At 37.8% G+C, this 20,376-nt stretch overlaps 1 protein-coding gene across 1 annotated transcript in view; it reads right to left on the bottom strand.

The window, feature by feature from the left end:
• Window positions 1–19,665, bottom strand: part of grin2aa (glutamate receptor, ionotropic, N-methyl D-aspartate 2A, a) — a 181,354-nt gene extending 161,689 nt beyond the window's left edge. Inside the window, exons 1-2 of the mRNA XM_051105723.1 lie at window positions 18,924–19,665; window positions 16,454–16,861 (exon numbers count right to left, since the gene is read on the bottom strand). Coding sequence (XP_050961680.1) covers window positions 16,454–16,858 — 405 coding nt within the window. The 5' untranslated portion in view covers window positions 16,859–16,861; window positions 18,924–19,665. The remainder of the gene's footprint in view (window positions 1–16,453; window positions 16,862–18,923) is intronic.
• Window positions 19,666–20,376: the final 711 nt, after the last annotated feature.

A 20,376-nucleotide genomic window follows, 5' to 3' on the forward strand; every position in this document is an offset into this window, starting at 1 on the left:
TCCAACGCGGCCACTCTAGTCAATGCTTGTGTTTACACCATGTGTTTCTGAAGCGTCACAGAAGCGGCTCTCCAAGACATTTATAACTGAACCAAAAGACCTGTACCAAAATGTTCGGTACGAATACGTGTACCGTTACACCCCTACTGATCATTTAATAACACCGTTTTCTCATGCTCTACATTATAATGGTGTGACACCTAAATTCACTTGTAGCATTTAAAACTATTGATTTTACTTTTGTTTATTATTTATCTAGTTTCCCTAAGGTAACTTGAACAATTTGTTTAGGTTTATATATATATAGAGAGAGAGAGAGAGAGAGAGAAATAAATTATATAAATATATATTTCTATAACATGTGAACATACATAGTCCAGGCTGTATACACAGTCGGTTTTTCATTCATTTGACCTACATTGAGGTAAATCTCAAGTGTGAAGCTCATCTTTCCACCTCAGAAACTGAGTAATGTGGGAAGCCGTTATTTATCAGTCACATAATCACTCTTTTCAGCTACAGTGAACAAGCTGCTTCTTTCAAATTCTTTCTCATTTGTTCCTCACGCAGCATTCTGTAGTATCTCACAATATTTCTCATGACTGCCGAACACTGTCACTCTACCGTTGAAGTAAACTCTTTGACATTTTCCCCTCAATGTTCTGTACATCTTCAAGGCCACTTTATAAACCAGAACGCCTCTACACTTTCCTTTCTAAGGAGGGCTGTCACGACTCGCGCATGCTCCCGTGTTTTTTGTTGCGCACAAAAAGCAGTCAAGGTTTCAGAAATGAGAATTTCATCGAATCTAAACCACGGCCTGATGTTTATCCCCCTACATCCCTGACAACTAAGTACAGCTATGTACATTTACATCAGCAAATAGCACTATTTCAAGACCTCGACTGCTGCCTCCAGCATAACAAAAATGCATTTTCTCTTCACCTCCTGAGATTAGCGACCTAACTGTGGAAGTCTCTGGAGCTACGAAAGTCCGCTGCCTCATTTGTCAAAGCTGACCCTGAAAAACTCAGCCGTTTTGTCATTTATCTTTGCTACCTTTGGACCTATTTTTAAGGCATGTCCATGCATTGAGAACGAAGGAACGTGGGAAGAAGTAGAACAAAAACTAGTTTACTCTTAAGGCGTGAGACGATTTTAGAAAGGATCATGGGTTCAGGAGAAAAAAAACTGAGGCTGAGCGCACATTGATGGTCACTGTCCCAAAATGACCGTTTTATGCTAAAATACATAGCACTTGTTTTTCTGAAGAAACACTGTCCAACAGTGACACCAGTCAGTTACAGCGGGAGTCTACGACTCTCTCACCTCCCCTGAGCCCACTGAGTTTTAACAGACCTGGTGAGTTTGGTAGGGGGTAATTGAGAATGAATGGGGGAAAGTCACTTGAGAGGACTTTCCATGATTGGATACAACTGGTTATGATCAGCTGTGATTGGTTTCATACGATGAATCCCATCTCCTGTGTTCGTGCGTGATCTACGTTTGCGAATCAGTCTGAATGAACAATATAATGCCTAGGAAGGCTAATAAAATGTAAGTAAATAACTCACACACCTATATATCACCACTTTGTCAAGTCAAAATCAAACATTTATTGGCCTGAAAACATGATCTGTGGAAAGTTTTAAAATAAAATATGTTTCATATTGTTAATGCCTTGCATATTTAATTTGGAATAAATGTAAAATGCTTAAAACACCAAACTGATGAGATTTATACTTAGTTTTATTAAATAGAATAGCCTAATAATTACATTATTATTGTAAAAATACAATATAGATTTTTATTCTGGTAGTGTAAGTAATGTTTTTGTTATTTAACCAAGAAAATGTGACTGGGACAGTTTAATATAAACAAATTGGGAAAAAATGTGAAATGTGTGACTTTGCCTTCTCATATACTACATGATGACACTCTGAAAAGAAGGCAGCAAAAAATGAACTTTGCTTCAGGCCATTCAGAATTAAGCATAGTGAACCTCCCGTTGAGCACAAAACAGGTCAATATCTTGCTATCGATTAAGACGTTAAGTCTCTGTTAATCAATTATCCAATCAAAATCCTCAAGTAGACACTTTTGTAATACATTTTGCAATAATGCTGTTTGGATAACCTCTGTTAAATCCAGCCTCTAGTGCCTGGAGCAAATGCAGCTCAATGTGAGAAAGGTTTGTTTGTGACACTTAACAGCTTCAGGAATGAAATGCTTTCTGTCCACAATTCTTTGCTAACCTATTCAGTTGAAAAGTCACCTTGAATGGTTCTCTATTAACAATTTAGCGAAGCCACCATAGGCTTGGTTCAGTACGCAACGTACATGTGAGTGTTCTTTTGAATAAGTGGCCCTATTCCAGACTCCAGAGCTGGTTCAACATCGTTAACATTAATAGCCTGAGCTCTGCAGAGAGAGAACAATGCCACTCAATACCATTCCTTCATCTACCCAGGGATATGCCTTCAATCTTCCTCAAGACTATGCCTTGCTTTTGTGAGCAATCAGCAATCACGTAACTTCCGCTGGGCTATCGTACATAAAAAGTGTTTCTAATGAATGCACGGTGCACAAAGAAAAATATATTTAATTTATGCCATCCACTTCCATTTTCTGTCTTTGAACACACTTCACTGCATCTGACAAGGAATTGTACCAATACGGAGGAGTGTATTCTGATGTAATTGTGTTCGCTGCATGAGCACTGCAGTGCATCTCTCATCTCGCCTTGGCTGAGGACAAGCGAGTCCAGAAGAATGCTTTATTCATTTTGCAGTCGCATGAAAGCTAAATAGCGTGCTTGTGAAAACGCAGCCCTCCTCTGCCTAAAATACAGTATCAGGTACTAAAAAGTTTGATGCAAAGCATACGTCATTCTTTGGCACTCAGTAATGGTGATGTCTGAATGCTTGTCGCACTCTGTTTGGAAGCGTTTCAGGCTCTGCTTCAGGCCTTGGATGATTGTTATTCTACTTTTGCACTCCAATAGTGGCAATACTATCATATTCATTAAAGAGGTAGTTCTGAAACTGAAATTCTGTAATCATTTGATTACCCTCATGTCATTCAAAACCTTGATGAACAAAAAACATCACTTGACAATAACAGTGAATGAGAACTGGGGATGTCAAGCACCAAAATTACAAAAATAGCATAAAAGTAGTGCATACAACTCACACACTATTTTTAAAGTAGGGGTAGACCAATACGTGCTTTTCAGAGCCGATATCGATTATTATAGATCAAGTAGACCCATAACCAATATATGGGTCTACCGATATGTCTGGTGTGAAAATTTAAATTTAGTCAAACTTAAGAATAACAAGCGCTCTGACAAAAACATTCTTTAAATGGTTTTAAATTATATTTACTCGGGAATAGGTTTTGAAAATAGCCAATACCGATAACCATAAAATATTGGTGGCACACCAACATATATAGCGCCTTTGGGCTTCAGGCATCTCGAGTTCGAGTCCAGCTCGTTGACCTTTCCCGATTTAAACCCTTCTCCCATTCACTTCCTGTCTCATATATTGTCCTATCCTAATTAAAAGGCAAAAACTTAAATTAAAAGGCCAAAAATTTATCTTAAAATGATAAAAATAAAAAAATATTGGCGCCCGATAATCAACCCCTATTTCAAAGCCTTCTGAAATCATAAAACAGTTTTGTGCGAGAAACAGAAACAGACAACTGATATGTGTTTTTCAGGGCCAACGCCAATACCACTTATTATAGATCAGGTAGACCGATAACCACTATTTTTAACTAATATACAAGGCTGGTGTAAAAATGCAAATTCTGTCAAAATTAAGAATATCAAGGGCTCTGACCAAAATTTTTTTTTTCACATTTTCCACAAGATGATATGATTTTTAGGGTCTTAATGAAATGTCTATAACATGCTTTGGTTAAAATTTCTCAATGGTAGTGTAAAAAACACCCTTTTAACCTTGTCAAAATCAGCTCTGCAAAAAATTAGTCTGTTCTGGTAAGTGTTGCTTTAAATGTTAATGAGCTCTGCTCACCCGCCCCTCTCTGTGAAGTGACGAGCCTGTTTACTTTAGCTGCATTTAGCCAGGAAACTTGCTAACTAGCACGTTATTAAGAAAGGCGATTGCAAAGATTCATTAAAAAAAACCTTATATCCACGTCTGCTGTAAGTGAAGCTGGATCACAAATGATTTGCGCGAACATAGACACATTTATGTAGATCGGGAGGTGCATTCCCTTCACAAATAAAAGTCATCCACTGCATCTTCAGCGGCTCATGTCAGGAGTAAATGACGACTACTACGTTCATTATGACATCCAACAACAGTACACCTTAGTTGCTTAGGAGCCATTCTTTTCTATGTCCCTGTTTCGGCATCGAAACAATGGCAATGGGACTGTTACAGCTCATCAGGGCGGGACTAAGGTAAGACGGCCAGTCACTCAATCTATCGTGGGAGCGGCCTCTGTCGGTGTGACACACACTTCCAACACACATTTATGTTCAAACAACATGAAAAAGTGAACTTTGCATCCGGTGACCAATAACTGATATTTTGAACTGATATATATATGTCTGGTGTAAAAATGAAAATCAAAATTAACAATAATAAGGGCTCTGACAAAAACTTGCTTTTAAATTTATTTTAATGGTTTTTGAAAATGACACCAATAACCATAAAAATGCTTAACATTGGCGCCAATCAGTCGACCCCTATTGTAGTCATGCAACAGTTTTGTGTGAGAAACAGACTGAAATTTAAGACATTACTAAAAAATCTTGGTATCTACCCTAGTGCTCCTTGACGTATTCATGTGATTGTTCTTTTGTGTCTGAACTTTCTCATAAAACACTGAACCACTTCACAAAACTGGTTTAAATGATTTGTTCACAAATTTGACTGATCTGGTCACAGTGATAAACAAATTTAGAAGATTGCCAGTGAATTTGAGAATGAAACACATCGAATAAAGTAAGGCTTTAGAAAACTTATATATTAAAAATATGGAACTTTTTCATTTTGCAACTTTTGCAAGCTTGAAAGCTCTGGTCCCCATTTATTGTAACTGCATGGAAAAGAGCAAGAATGCAATTATTCAAAATGTCAGTCTTGTGTTCCATAGAAGTAGAGAAAATCATAAGAGTTTGGAATGTTGAAAGAGTCATACCATGCGTTTACAGTACAGTGTAACCATATAGTGTTCATACACTGTGTAAAACAGTATAACACTGTTACAGTGAGAGAGTAAAGCAATCAAATTAACATTGTGTGCCCTTAACCGGGCCAAACAAGAACACTGCAGCAGCCAGAAAAACATCTGCCTCATGCCTCACCCTTCACAGCTGCACTGACCTGTCTTTAATTAATGAGCCAAGCTTCATAACACAGTGAATTCATTGTCATTTCCAAGCCCGTCCTGTACTTCCAGCCTGTCTTACGTAAGATTACAGTTTGGCTGTTAAGGTCCGCTGTTAGCAAGTGGCCCAATGTGTGATTACACCCTCCAATGGATTTGTCCTTACATAAGAGAGCATATAGCTGTGGGGTCAATCTCTCAGCTAGACCTTTGTTGTCTAATAAATGTCAGAGGCTTCATTTACCTCATAATTGATGGTAAATAATTTGCAGCATTTAACGAATGAAACAACAGACGACCAGCCTGTGACCCTAGATTGCTTTGGTGCAAACTACCTCGTCTTCATAACATCCTTCATTAATAGTGACATCAGCAAGTCTGAAACGCAGCGTTTCCAGGGGTCAATGGCACGTTTCCAGCATAGAGTGCAGCTTACAGCTGCTTGGGAATCCTTCAGCTGCAGGACTGCAGCAAAATTGTTTGCTCTTATTTACATAATCAAATAAACAGATAATTTTTGAATCAGATATCACAATGAGAGCTCTAGCAAAACCAAATGAGTCTGCAAAAATACTGATTAGAATTAATAACAATTTAGTTTTTAAACAGGCTTCTTGAACACTCCCCATCTGCCATTAATTGGACAAACAGACAGTCCCAGCCCAAATCTCATGCCACGTCAAGCCAACGCTGCTGTATCAACCCACAAATCATTTAATAACAGCTTTCACCCTGTCTTGCTGTGAAAAAGAGAATATTTTAACAATGAACCAATACAAACCTTTAGGTAACATTTGCAGTATGCCATATCTCAGTGAATACATCTCTATTTCTCAAATATTATATTAGTTGAATTAATGAAGGCTGTTTTCATAAACGTTCCAAATAACAACTGTTTATGCCTCCAGGAGGGAATAAATTAAAACGTGGCATTAATCTATGAAACTGTAGCTGATTGTTTTTCCGTTCAGTTCGATTCAATTCAGCCAACTGCTTCCTGGCTGATTTTATATGGTTAATTTGCAACAAAAACCTGCTCGGACTCATATTATCGCCAGGCTGAGGCCTGTGAGCATCAAAATTAGCTCTACAATTACTTTTAATGGCAAAATAAGGATTAAATGCTGAATATTTAATGGGTTGTTACTCCACTACTCCTAGTATTTTCTGAACACTGACCTTACATGCAACAGACCATAAACTGACTAGAATCACAAGCTCTGTGGAATTCAACCCAATAAAGAGATCTGCTCAAAGACTTAGAAATGAGCACGTGAAGCAAAAATGGAAAATGTGTTCTTGAGAAAAAACCGCACTGTCTACAGCTTTTCTGAGTAATGTTGCATCACCCATCCTGAAGGGATAGTTCACCCAAAAATGAAAATTCTGTCATTAATTTCTCACCCTCATGTTGTTCCAAACCCACAAGACCTTCGTTCCTCTTCAGTGCACAAACTAAGATATTTCTGATGAAATCTGAGAGCCTGCATAGACAGCAATGCAACTGACATGCTCAAGGCCCAGAAAGGTAGTAAGAAAACTGTTAAAATAGTCCATGGTTCAACCATAATTATATGAAGCTATATGAATACTTTTTGTGTGAAAGTTGTAAAAACCAGATGGTTGATTGTGGCTTTAGACTATTCTTTATGGTCAGAACATGACAAACGCTTTATGTTTTTTTAATTCTTTACACTTTTTCCAGTCATTTTTCTTTAACAGAATAAATACCTTAATAGAAAAAAATTATTTCTTAGTTCTGAATGTTTTAATGAATAATACTGTTTCAAATCAAGAAACAGGTTTGTGTTGCCTGATAATATTAATAATAATATATCTTTTTTTGTCTCTTAGAAATACACATTTGTTAGTAGCTTGTAGTTAGGATGCAGATGTACATTTATGTTCATTATCCAAATCAGTATTACCTGTAAAAATTGTAGCAACCTCATTTTTATATGGTGAAATTTAATTATTCTGACAGTTTGAGGTTTTTGTTTTGTTTTGTTTTTTGCTCTTCCATAGTATTATCCATAGATCATGATAATAACAGTTAAAACCACAAATATAGCACCTCAATACCACAGTAAAAATGTAATATGGTTCCTAGGTATTTGTATGAAAAACAGTAGTCTAAATACATTTAGTACAAAAGCATAAACGCTATAGCTTAATCTCAAAAAATACTGTAATTATACTTCATTGCTCTTCCTTCAGTACATTTAATACATGTCTACATTAATAATATGTGACCCAGGATCACAAAACCAGTCATAAGGGTCAATTTTTCAAAATTTAGGTTTATACATCACCTGAAAGCTGAATAAATAAGCTTTCCATTGATGTATGGATTGTATGTTTGTTAGGATAGGACAATATTTGGTCGAGATACCAAACCTGAATCTGAGGGTGCAAACAAATCAAAATATTGAGAAAATCGCCTTCAAAGTTGTCCAGATAAAGTTCTTAACAATGTATATTACTAATCAAAAATTACGTTTTCATATATTTACAGTAGGAATTTTACAAAATATCTTCATGGAACATGATCTTTACTTAACTTTCTAATGATTTTTGCCATAAAAGAATAATCTATAATTTTATAAGCCATGTATTTTTGGCTATTGCTACAAATATACCCCAGCGACTTAAGACTGGTTTTGTGGTCCAGGGTCACATATACTGTAATAAAATTCGACAGAAATATACCCTACATTTCTGACTCAATAGCACTGTACAGCTAGTGCTACTACAGTAAATCTATGGTAAATGATGGCGATTTGTAGATTAAGAAGCCTTCTGACTGTATCGTTGCACACAGTGTTCCTCCTGTTTGTCAGCGCTGTTTCATCTGGCTTTAAACGGAATCCTTGGTGTTCTTTACTGAATTCTAGTGCTTCACACCGGATCTCACAGTGCTGTTGTTTAGTGACGAGACTCATCAATGAGTGAACACATCTGCTCTAGTAAGTTTGCGCCGTGCCGCCATTTGAACTTTGATTTGACTACACTTTAAATGACTACAGCTCTTTTGTTCCACCTTTGCTGCATAAAAATCGAACATTTATCAAATTCTTGTTCTGAAGATGAACAAAGGTCTTACAAGTTTGGAAGGACATGAGGGTGAGTAATTAATGACAGAATTTTAATTTTTTAGTGAGCTAACCATTTCACAGTAAACACTACTTGGCAGATACTGTCTCTCAGCAAAATGTTGTTGCTCGAAGGTTGTTCATTCATAGCTTAAGAGCCATAATGGAGTTGAGTTCTCAATTATGTTCTGTTAGAATATCATGTGAAATCAAAAACAAATGAATCAATTGTTGAGATACTGTAAGAATGAAGAGCTATAGTGTTAATGTGCATACAGTATCTCAGATCATTTGGTTTAGCAAGAATTTGATCATAAATGTTTGAGGTTATATTGAAATCTTTTACTTTTGGCAAATATGAGCAAAAAAAGTATCATGGTTTCCACAAGAATATTAAGCAGTACAGTTTTCTACACCGATAATAATGTGATGCTGATTTGGTGCTCATTATAATAAAATAATGAGCGCCAAATCAGCATATTAGCATACTTCTGAAAGATCATGTTAAAGACTGAAATAATGGCTTCTGAAAAGTCAGCTTTGCCATCACAGGAATAAATTAAAATAGGTGAGACTGTGTGAAAGTCCATCTTCGCAGATGGTCTGAGCATATATTATGCAAATTACTACCTGCGGGACAGTGCTCAGACCCAATGTAAGACGTCTCTGAGCTCTCTTGTGACGCTCTACGCGATCAGGCATAGCTAAATTCTCAATTTGCTCTTTATATAATCTCACTGCAGTGTAGGAGAAACAACTGAGATTTTAAGAGATCTCATTTGTGATTATCCTGTGGGAAGTGCTTCCTTTCATCATTACTCTCCAGCACCACTGCGCAAAGCCTTATTGCCTTGGAAATAGCGGTTAGCTAATTAAATTCTTTTTCTCGCTGTCCTGTCCATGGGAGCCAGGCACACAAGAAAGCACAACTATAATCAAGAGTGTCGTAACGCTTGTCCCACGGACATTTGCTGTGATCTGATGAGTTCCGCACCCTTTGTTCAAGGCACCCTCTCTGTGATGCTGGTATAGAATGATAATAGGCAGCCATGTTTAACTCCTCTAAGGTAACAGCTAGAGACAATGTGCTGGACACAGAACATCTGTGTGAGGTTTAAGGCACATAAGAGGGATCCTGTCTACAGCTGAAGGGAACCAATGTGCATGTCCCTCAACACTAGTTATGCCATTATACAGCCAAGAACAGGCTCAGGGGATCAGGACATTAGCATTTGAGGAGATATTTGCAATCTCCGCTGTGTTGCTCTACAATAGAGCAATTATTTTGTTCAGGAGGGTGGCTCAGAATCGTTTCAGATGAATACAACTGGGGCGTTTCATTGGACACACCTGCAAATTGTGCACATGAGGCTAGATTTGCACTTGCTGAAATCACAAATAGAGAAAACAGCAATGAACACAATGGATACACAAAAGCCTCTATTTAGGGGCACTGACAGCACTTTGTTCCCACTAGTAGAAGTGGAAAAGCAATATGGCGCTCTCTTGAAAAAAGCTGTGACATCACAATGGCCTCATTGTTGTTAATTAATACTTTAATTGAAAATCTCCACCCTGTGGTGGTTCCCTCATCTACAGCAACAGCAGGTTATTAGTTGTAAGATGGCAGCAAGTTAATTACATTTCATAATTCGTATGTTCATAAATGCTCTCTTATTAGTGAACAGTAAACATAAGTGCTGCGCTTGTTCACAGCATGTCTTTGGTAATGAATTTTCGTATAAACAACATAAAGCGCTCCATGGATATGATTCGCGGGACCCGATTCAGAACTCAAAAGGACTGTAGCAAAATGTTACAGTTAGGTTTGTTTAAATGTTTATAATTTAAAAGGAAAGTTTATGTAAAAATTAAGATTCTGTCATTAATTATTCATTCTCATGTGGTTCCAAACCCGTGAGACCTTTGTTCATTTACGGAGCACAAATTAAGATATTTTTGATGAGAGCTGAGAGCTTTCTGACCCTGCATAGACAACAAAGCAACTGAGACGTTCAAGGTCCAGAAAAGTAATAAGTACATCATTAAAATAGTCCATGTGACATCAGTGGTTCAACCTTAATGTTATGAAACTACGAGAATACTTTTTGTATGCAAAGAAAACAAAAATAACGACTTCATTCAACAATTTCTTCTCTTTCATGTTAGTCTTCAACGTTCAAGACAGTTCATGACAGTTCATGACAGTACCACGTTACAGTCTACACAATAATAATTGTTTCTTGAACACCAAATCAGCATATTAGAATGAAAAATCTGTTTTGCTTTCACAGCCTTGGTGAGCGTTAGAAGCTTTTATACATTAAAAACCATACCAATCCCAGGCATCTGATGGTAATGTATATAAAATAACAAGTCACAATGTTACTAAAATTATGCAAACATTTACTACAAAACCAGAGGCCACTGATGTTAAAAGGTTTACTAACCCTGTACTTTGTTTTAGCTTGCAAATAGTAGGTTGTCTAGAGAACTGTACCAAAGAGTCTAAACTAGGCGGTGAGAAATAGGACAAAAGTAAAACTAACACACCTAATAGCATTTCAGGATTACTCTTATCATCTGAAATTATAAGATAGGTCTTAGGATATTTTTTTGAGTCCATCCCTGCACCACGGTGTGCTCTTGCATGCATTACACGCTCTTCTGGGGTGACACGTCCCTCCTCCAAACTGACAGCACTTGAAGGCTATTGGGGGTTGTATCTCATCCAAAAGAGAACATAATGATCAGCAGACTCCCTAAACACCAAGTCCATGAACATCTTAAGTGCCCTACAGGCATTAAATGAGGTCACAATAAGAATAATGGAATCTGCTTGGAATAGAAAATTCACCAACATGTTGGTGTCAAATGTAATCATGGAAAAACACTCCGCACTTTTAAACTATTATGTGTCTCCACAGAACCTTTCAGTGCACAGTTATTAAACGAACCATTTTTTTCTTGGTTTAAGGAACACTTTAAAAATCTAAAGAACCTTTTTCCACTATAAAGAACATTTTGTAGTATGGAAAGTTTCCGTGGATGTCAAAGGCTCTTAATGGAACTAAAGATGCCAGTGAAAACGTTTTACTTTTAAAGGAGAAGTTCACTTCTAGAAATTATGTATATAGTGGACCTCTATGGTGCCCATGAGTTTGAACTTTCAAAATGCAGTTTCGGTGCAACTTCAAAGGGCTCTAAATGATCCCAGCCGAGGAAGAAGGGTCTTATCTAGCGAAACGACAGGTTATTTTCTAAAAAAAATTGTCAATTTATATACATTTAACCTCAAATGCTCATCTTGTCTAGCTCTGCATGAACTCTGTATTCCAGTTCAATACAGTTAGGGTATGTTGAAAAACTCCCATCTCATTTTCTCCTTCAACTTCTCTCAATCATCCTACATCGCTGCAGAAGTACCGAGAAGTGTTTACAAAGTGAACACGCCCTTTACAAAAAATGGTAAAATGGCGATGTAGGACGATTTTGAAGTTGGGGAAGAAGCTGAAATGGGACTTTTTCGACATACCCTAACTGTCTTGAACTGGAATACACAGAGTTCACGCAGAGCTAGACAAGACGAGCATTTGAGGTCAAAAGGCATATAAATTATATAATTTTTTAGAAAATTACTGATCGTTTCACTAGATAAGACCTATTTCCAATTTCTTTACAACTGAAGAAAGAAAGACATCAACATCTTGGATGACAAGGGGGTGAGTACATTATCTGTAAATTTTTGTTCTGGAAGTGAACTCTTTTAAGAGTGTAGGATTGTTATTCAGGTACCAGCATGCTCAAAGCACACATCAGCACTGTTGATATCAAGTATATTACAACGGTTCTTTAAAAGCCACGTGTTATTGGCAAAAGTTTTAGTCCAGTGGTTGACTTACAGGTGCAAATGCAATGTGATCACATTCATTTTTGACTGTCATTGTACCACTACCACTGCTAAATCATCTGAGGCTGCATTTACACTCGCACAAAAAAATCACATTTTTTGCTCACATCTTTTTCTCACAAATCGGAATTTGTTGCACACGCGTAAACACAAAAATCTTTACAAGTTACGATTTTTTTTTTTTGCATTAAAGGGGTCATCGGATGTCCATTTTCCACAAGTTGATATGATTCTTTAGGGTCTTAATGAAAAGTCTCCAATATACTTTGATTAAAAATTCTCAATGGTTTTGTAAAACAACACCCTTTTTACCTTGCCAAAATCAGCTCTGCAAAAATTATCTCATTCTAAGAGGTTGTTCCTTTAAATGCAAATGAGCTCTGCTCACCCCGCCCCTCTCTTCTCTCTGTGGAAAGACGGTCTTGTTTACATTAGCCGCATTTAGCCGCGTTTAGCCGCTAAACTTCCTAACTACCATGTTATAAGGAAAGGCGATCGCAAAGATTCATAACAAAACGCTTATACTCACTTCTGCTGTAAATGAAACTGGATCATCAATGATTCGCGCAAACATAGACGGATATATGTAGATCGGGAGGTGCATTCCATTCACAAACAAACATAATCTACTGCATCTTCAGCAGCTCAGATGTCGGGAGTAAATGACGACCACTATGTTCATTATTACATCCAGCAACACAACACCTCAATCGCTCAATCAGAGATATTCTTGTCTAATTTACATCCCTGCTCCGGCATCAAAACATGGAAAGTTACTGGACTGTGACAGCTGGTCTAAGGTAAGAGCTCATGTCAATCAGCTATTGTGGGAGTGGCCTCTGTCAGTGTGACGCCACACCGACAGGCATCTGAGAACGGCTCAATTTGAAAAAGGGGACATTATTATTACAGATTAATTAAAAACCACTGCATGGATTTTTATCATTATAGGGTAGATTTGTACACACACTGCCAACACACATTAATGTTCAAACTACATGAAAAAGTGAACTTAGCATCCGATGACCCCTTTAAATCTAGGCCTCTTTCAAATGTGGAAATTTAATCAGATACACATCCAATTTCTGGACATCTGACCTACGTCTAAACGTCTGTCCGATTCCCCTCAGAACTCCCAATGTGAGGGAAACATGTTGCCCATACAGATAATGTTAGTGTTTTAATGCTACAGTGCTATATACTTCACATTTTATTGAGAAACATTCTACAGGTAATAAATTGGACATTCAGAAGCTGGTTTTCAACCCCTGCCCTGTGAATTTAATAAATATAACAGCTTCACTACTAAAAGCTACATTACATTTCTCAGCAATGAGGTGATAACTTAGCAGTTTTTGTCATTAAACCAACAAGCTTCACACTAATTCACACTCTCTCTCTCTCTTTCTTTTGAATTTATTTAAATAAGTATCATCTTGGCACTACATCTAACGAGCTGTAGGTAAAATAACTGAAAGAACTGAAAAATGAAAATTACCATTATTTTTATTCGTTATTTCAGATTTTATGCTGTAAAACATCCATGACAGATGTTGTCCATGCTGGCAGATAATAATGGCCATTCAACGTGAATTATATTAACAATTTTAATAGCACAGCCATTTAAACCCTGAGGGTCTACCATGTGCATGGTAAAACGATCACTGACAGTCATTTTGGGTGGGAATTATTGTAAACACAGATTTATAAAAACGGATAGTTCCGGTCCCCGATTCTGATTGGTTGAGCCACATTCTAAGCTGTTGTAAATTACTCTACAAACATATACCTTTGTTTACGTTTATGCGTTGCTCGGCAACCACTTTGGCAACTACAACCATTTCTGAGGAGCTACATTGTTTGGCGGAAGAATATTGCTTTTATTAATATCATTACACTTTATTTGCTCTGTTTTATTTTGTGAAACCTTACTACGTAAATGGAATAACCATTTTTAAAAAGCATTAAGCCCAGTGAAGTTGTGGTTTACAGTGAATTTATAACATCTAAGGGAGTTTTATGCACTCCACTTCGTGTTGTGCCTAACAACGCCTCTTAGCTGTTATAAATTCACTTTAAACTACGGCTTCATGGGGCTTACTGCTTTAATCGGATACCAGCTGCATCTAAAGTGAATGTAAACAGGCGGACCAAAAAATCAGACATGGTCAGTAGATTGGATCTGTGCATTAAGACTTGCAGTATAAATGCAGCTTGAAAGGATCTTTTTAACAGTGTCAAAAATAGCAAAGACCTCAGTTTGAACCACAATATGCAATCTACTGGGAATCTATTAGGAGTATATAAATGGATAAGCACTTTAGAGTTTATATATCCACTTTGGAAAGACAGATCATGGCATTTCTTTGTCAGTGATGGAGGAGAGAAAGAACTAAATTACCTACGTGGCCATCTCCATTGTATGTTGGCTCTCTTGGCACCTGCGTATATTAAATGACAATCATATGTCTTAAATCAATTGCTTCAGGCTGAAGATATATGGAACAGCAACCCAAAAACGTCAATAAGACAGTCAGTTGATCTTTGGCCGTAACTAGCCGTGAGCGTGCCTGCGCATCGGCCGCATTCAGTGGGAGACAGCACTTTAGATATAAAACAAAGGATCCCCTGACACATGCCAATGATCCCTGTGTTTATTGGGCTCAAATCCTGCTGCATGAGCACTAAATGAAGTAAGACCTGCCCAGCGGCCCAGCATTAATTACCACATGTATGCTTTCTTGCCTCCCAAAGAATGAAAAAGCCATGAGCTGCCATTAATTTCACCTTGTCTCTCCTAACCAGTAATGGAAAGAATCAGATCACATGACATGCCATTTGGGCCATTTAAAATGCACACAAAATAATAAATAAGACATATTTGAAGAGCTGTATTCACAAGCCTGATAGCACACACACATCATGGAGACGTCTATTTGATGTCTGCATTTACATCTGCAAGATGTTTTTTTTTAGATTGTTTGCTCATCTGCAATACGTCTATAGGACGTTTCCTATCACATGTCAAATAGATGTCTATTAGATGTCTTTAAGATGTTTATGATTTAGAATGTATGTAAAACTGACATCTTGCAGACGTCTGTCAGATGCTCGTACAAAGCAGATGCTTTCCAGATCAAGTGATCTTTAACAGACATCTTGCAGACGTACTTGTGCTATCTGGGAATGCTACCATGACAAAGATGTATGTAAACCATGCAAAGTTCACACCAATGTGTCACTAGTAGTATATACTCACATCCTAGTGATACACGGTTTAAAATGTATGCACGTGATGTATTATTCAACAAAAAAAGACGACACAAAGGTCCCCGTGACTTAAAACAGTGCAGACATTTATCTCCTTAAGGATCAACACAGAGTGCTTTAGAATGACTTAATGTACCGCTGAAGAAAATCTCCCGAGAATAAGCTTTCAAAACGTTGCTTCATTTGATACAGCGACATCCTGAGATGAAAAGCAAGTAAACACATTTAAATGCAGCAGCAACTGCTCATGAGAAACAGGATTATTATATAAACTCAATCCAAGTCTGCAACAAGATTTTATAGCGAGCGGGGATTCAGATGCGCCGCTAGTGGCCGGTAATGAAAACGGAACAAAGTCAACAGAGTGGCAAATTATCACCTCTCTAAGTTTACCACCTTGAACTGAGCTCATATCTGATTTTGGGTTTTTTCACCCTTCAAATGAAGTGAGTGTTGCATAAGGACAGCTGTGAATAAAATTATGACATTTCAGTATAAAGAGATATTTGTTATCGGGTTGAGTAAAGTGATTACTCCAGCTTTTTCTGATGGAGCATATGTCGTGAAATAACTCCATATGGTAATTTGTCAGGGGAACAGTTAAGCCACGACTGCATGTTGCACTAATGACATCATTTTACATTATTGTCATTACTAAACCACATTAAGAGTGCACACTGAACTCATTTTGTGATCTCAATAATATTTCGAGCTCATCTTCCACTCCAGATCTGGAGTAAACGAATTTGAAAAGCTCTTAAATATTCAATAATGTACCCTTGGTGAGCTGATGCTTGACATATTACCGACTGACCTTATCCGCCATGATCATGGACGAGCCGCCATGGATCCCCAGAATGGGTATCAAAGTCTGAGAGGAAATAAAATCCAAAATCTGGGCGATGGCTTCCTGGTCCGTGCCGTCCCCAAACACCACCCCGTGGATTTTAGTCCCGGACATGAGATCGCACACATGGGTGATGATGCTTTTGGGGTCTGTTTCATTCACCAGCAGGGTCACCACGTTGACATCAATAGGGTCATCTTTGCTCCACAGAGCCCTTATATCTCTATCGGAGATGTAGCGTGTTTGACCCAGGATCACGGCAATGTTCAGTATGGGCACTTTCTCTGCCGCATGTGAGATGCTGATGAGGGTAAGGAGAGCTGGAAGAGTCAGAAGAACCAACCTGGAAAACCCCATAGTGCTCGACTTCATTCCCTGCAAAACAAAAAAACACACATAATAGAGGTTGTTTGTGATATAATGCATTTAGAGGTTTACGAAACACATCAAGGAGGAGAAAACCCATAATGAATCCAGATTGCTAAAGCTTATGCAACATTGCTTAATAATTCTTTTAGGTCACAATTACACTACCTGAAATACTTATTCAATAGCAAATGCATTTTTCATACAATCCAGCGGAGTTACACAACAGCGACGAGAGGCGCAGGATTTTATAATCTCATTTTGGAATTTAGGCAATGAATAGCTAGCAATGAGCAAATGATGAATATTACATGTGACACTAGATCTGAGCAGCAAGCAGGGCAGAAGAGAGTGGAGCTGACATCATCACATGAAGAGTCTTGGACTGACTGAGCGGAGGAAGCTTACAGGCCCTCCGCTACTGTGGCCAGCATGTATACGCAAACAGATGCATTGTAAAGCAAGGCACAAAACTGCAGAGAAACAACATATGGTGCAGGGGCTGCTGGAGCTTGCGATTCACGTGAGGAATAATGCATCATATCGCCATTATTAAAGACAAATGAATGAACAAGCTAGATTTAGCACAGTTTTGGCTGATAGGAATTCAGTAGAGCAAGCAAACATGAATGGTTGATTTGTTTCAGTGCAGTTGAGCAGAGATTGGTGAAGGAAAATCATGCTTTGTGTGATTAGAAGCTAAGACTCGCTAAGTTTAATGCATTTTTGCAGATATGCATTTAAATTATATGCTTACATTTAGATTTACACTGATTTAATAATTGCTAAATATATACAGATGTTTAAATATAGCAGAGCATGCTTGTTTTTATGTCTTTAAAACAATGTTTTAAGACATTACGTGACATTTTGTCCAACACAGATACTGTGTCATCATGTTGCAAAAATTTTCATGTGAAAATAAATAAATAAATAAATCATCACATGAATTTTGAACCATGTGACACACAATAATGAATGTGGAGCTGAGATTGCATGCACTTTGGTTGGAGGCCAGGTCTTTTGACAATTACATTTTACATTTATGCGATTTTTCATTTTAATGCAACGTTAATTAATTAATCAGAGAGAGACAGAGAGAGAGAAAGAGAGAGAGAAAGGACATCATTTATGAAAGATTTTGCTGTTTGCGTGAATAAAACAGTCCTCGTTTGTTATTTCAGGCAAATGCCATATCGGTGTTCTTACAACGTGACAGAGATCTTAACATGGGAAATATATCTAGATGAATATTCCTTCTGATACCTCATTAATTTCCTCAAAACGACCATTATGCAAGTGCGCCCCCTATTGACGCGTCTCGTTTTGCGTTCTCAGCTGGAACCTCAGTACGCTGTAGGACACTATAATATTCAAAGAAAAAACATACGCATGAGAACTTTACAACAGAATTAACTATGAAGGTCGATCGTATCCATTCTGACAGAACAGAAGCTTACAATCCAGCTGTTTAATGGAAAATAAAACCAGCGGTATGATTTAACAAGAAAAGTAGGCTAGCCTGATATTGGAAGTTGGATCAACAACTCGACCAAAATCCGCATTCATCTGTTACATATCAAAGCAAGCACAGGCAAGTCGTCTATCACGTGAAAACGTTTAAAATGACACGTTTATCTTTTTCCCTGCTCTTTTTGGTTTTCTTTTTGTCTAAATTCCCTCGTTTTATCCAGTAAACGCGAAGCGCACTCCTGAGGGAAAATCTTCAGCTTTGATGCTCACATGATCATGACACGAGTTTCCTTACAGGTAAAACAAGAGCGTATTGTTTGACATAACTCGATAAAACACAACTTACTGTTTGAAAGCCCTGCATCCAAACATTACAAAGTATCAAATCCCATTTTCTTCCTTTTATGCCTCTGTTTTAGTACCGCGCATCGCTAATGATGCAAGAAAAGCCGCGTTTTCCTGCATCAAATTAATTTCACTGTAACTGGACGGTTAGACTGAATTCTAAAACGTTTATGTCCATTCTCCAGTGTCCTTTAAGAGACCAAACGGTTTGAATTTTAACAAACAGACAGAGAAAAAAAACAATAATACTCACAGCATCCCTCTTCCACAAAGCTCCAAAGATGTTGAATGGGATGACATTGCAACAGTCCTCCTCTCACCAGCCAGGTTGGAAATATGGATAATTATTCCCACCGACGAATCCTTCAAGTTCAACCACAGCAGCATATGAATCAAATTAATCCAGTGGTTTGCATGTTTATGAATTATCCATGACTCTTCCTCGGTAAACAGAACCGCGAGACTCGCGCGTTGGTAACTGAATCCGCAAGAAATTGGGACTGAATCTGCAAGCAGGACCACAGGACAGTCTCGCAGTCCTCTTTCCCCACAGCCTCTCTGGAACTGAGGGATGCCGTCAGTAACACATCCTTAAGGTGAAAATGAGAATTACACCCTGTTTCGGAGCACGGCACCCCCTAAGAAGAAACAGTTTTCAGTGCAACTGTCTTCAAATCTTGCAACTGTCTTCAAATCTCACCGTTCACCGGTGTTTAAACCGTCACTTGACGTAAGGCTAACTTACGCGTAATCCTAAAAGTTATAATAGACAAGATACTCATAAACTCGCTGGATGTGGATTATTAAAGTATGACCTCGGTTGGGTTTTGTGGAGCTTTTACCGGTCGTGGCGTGATTCTTCTGCTTTTTCAGCGGATCTGAATCATTTCGGTGAGGGATTGCCTCTCGGTGACGTATGAGCGTTTGAAATGCCAGAGCCAAACTTCACTGCGGAAACCACTGAGCTCATCATTCCCGCGTACAGTGAGCGCTGCTCGGACTTCAGGGGCTCGTCAGCGCAGATGCTGCTCTCACGTTATTCTCAACTCATCTGACCGTTCATAACGTGCTCGATTTGATGCGTTTCTGCAGCTTTCGTACAGCAGTACTTTCTTACACGAGATGAGGGAACCACGAACATTTCATCTCAGCTCGTTCATACCGTATATGACCGATCAGAGTGGCTCAGTACGCACTTATGCGTTTATCCTCACGTCTAGTTGCATAAATCAGAAACATTTTTATTGCAAGGTAGAAAGAAAGAAAAAGAAATCACATCAAAAATGCTGTGACAATGTTTTAGGTATTCAGTGGTGGCATGTTGGTCAGAACCTTAATTAATTGATAGATACAGTATACTAGAAGTCAAAAGTTTTTGAACATGATTTTTAATCTTTTTAAAGAAGTCTCTTTTGCTCACCAAGCCTTCATTTATATGATCCACAGTACAGCAAAAACAGTAAAATTTGGAAATATTTTTAATATTTAAAATAACTGCTTTCTATTTGAATATATTTTAAAATGTAATTTATTCCTGAGATCAAAGCTAAATTTTCAGCATCATTACTTCAGCCTTCACTGTCTCATGATCCTTCAGAAATCATTCTAATTGCTGTTCAAGAAACATTTTTATTATTATTATTATCAATATTTAAAACAGTTGAGTATTTTTTTTTTTTTTCAGGATTCTTTGATAATTATAGAAA

The sequence above is a fragment of the Labeo rohita genome, chromosome 3 (assembly GCF_022985175.1).
Source record: "Labeo rohita strain BAU-BD-2019 chromosome 3, IGBB_LRoh.1.0, whole genome shotgun sequence".
In the NCBI taxonomy this organism is placed as follows: domain Eukaryota; kingdom Metazoa; phylum Chordata; class Actinopteri; order Cypriniformes; family Cyprinidae; genus Labeo; species Labeo rohita.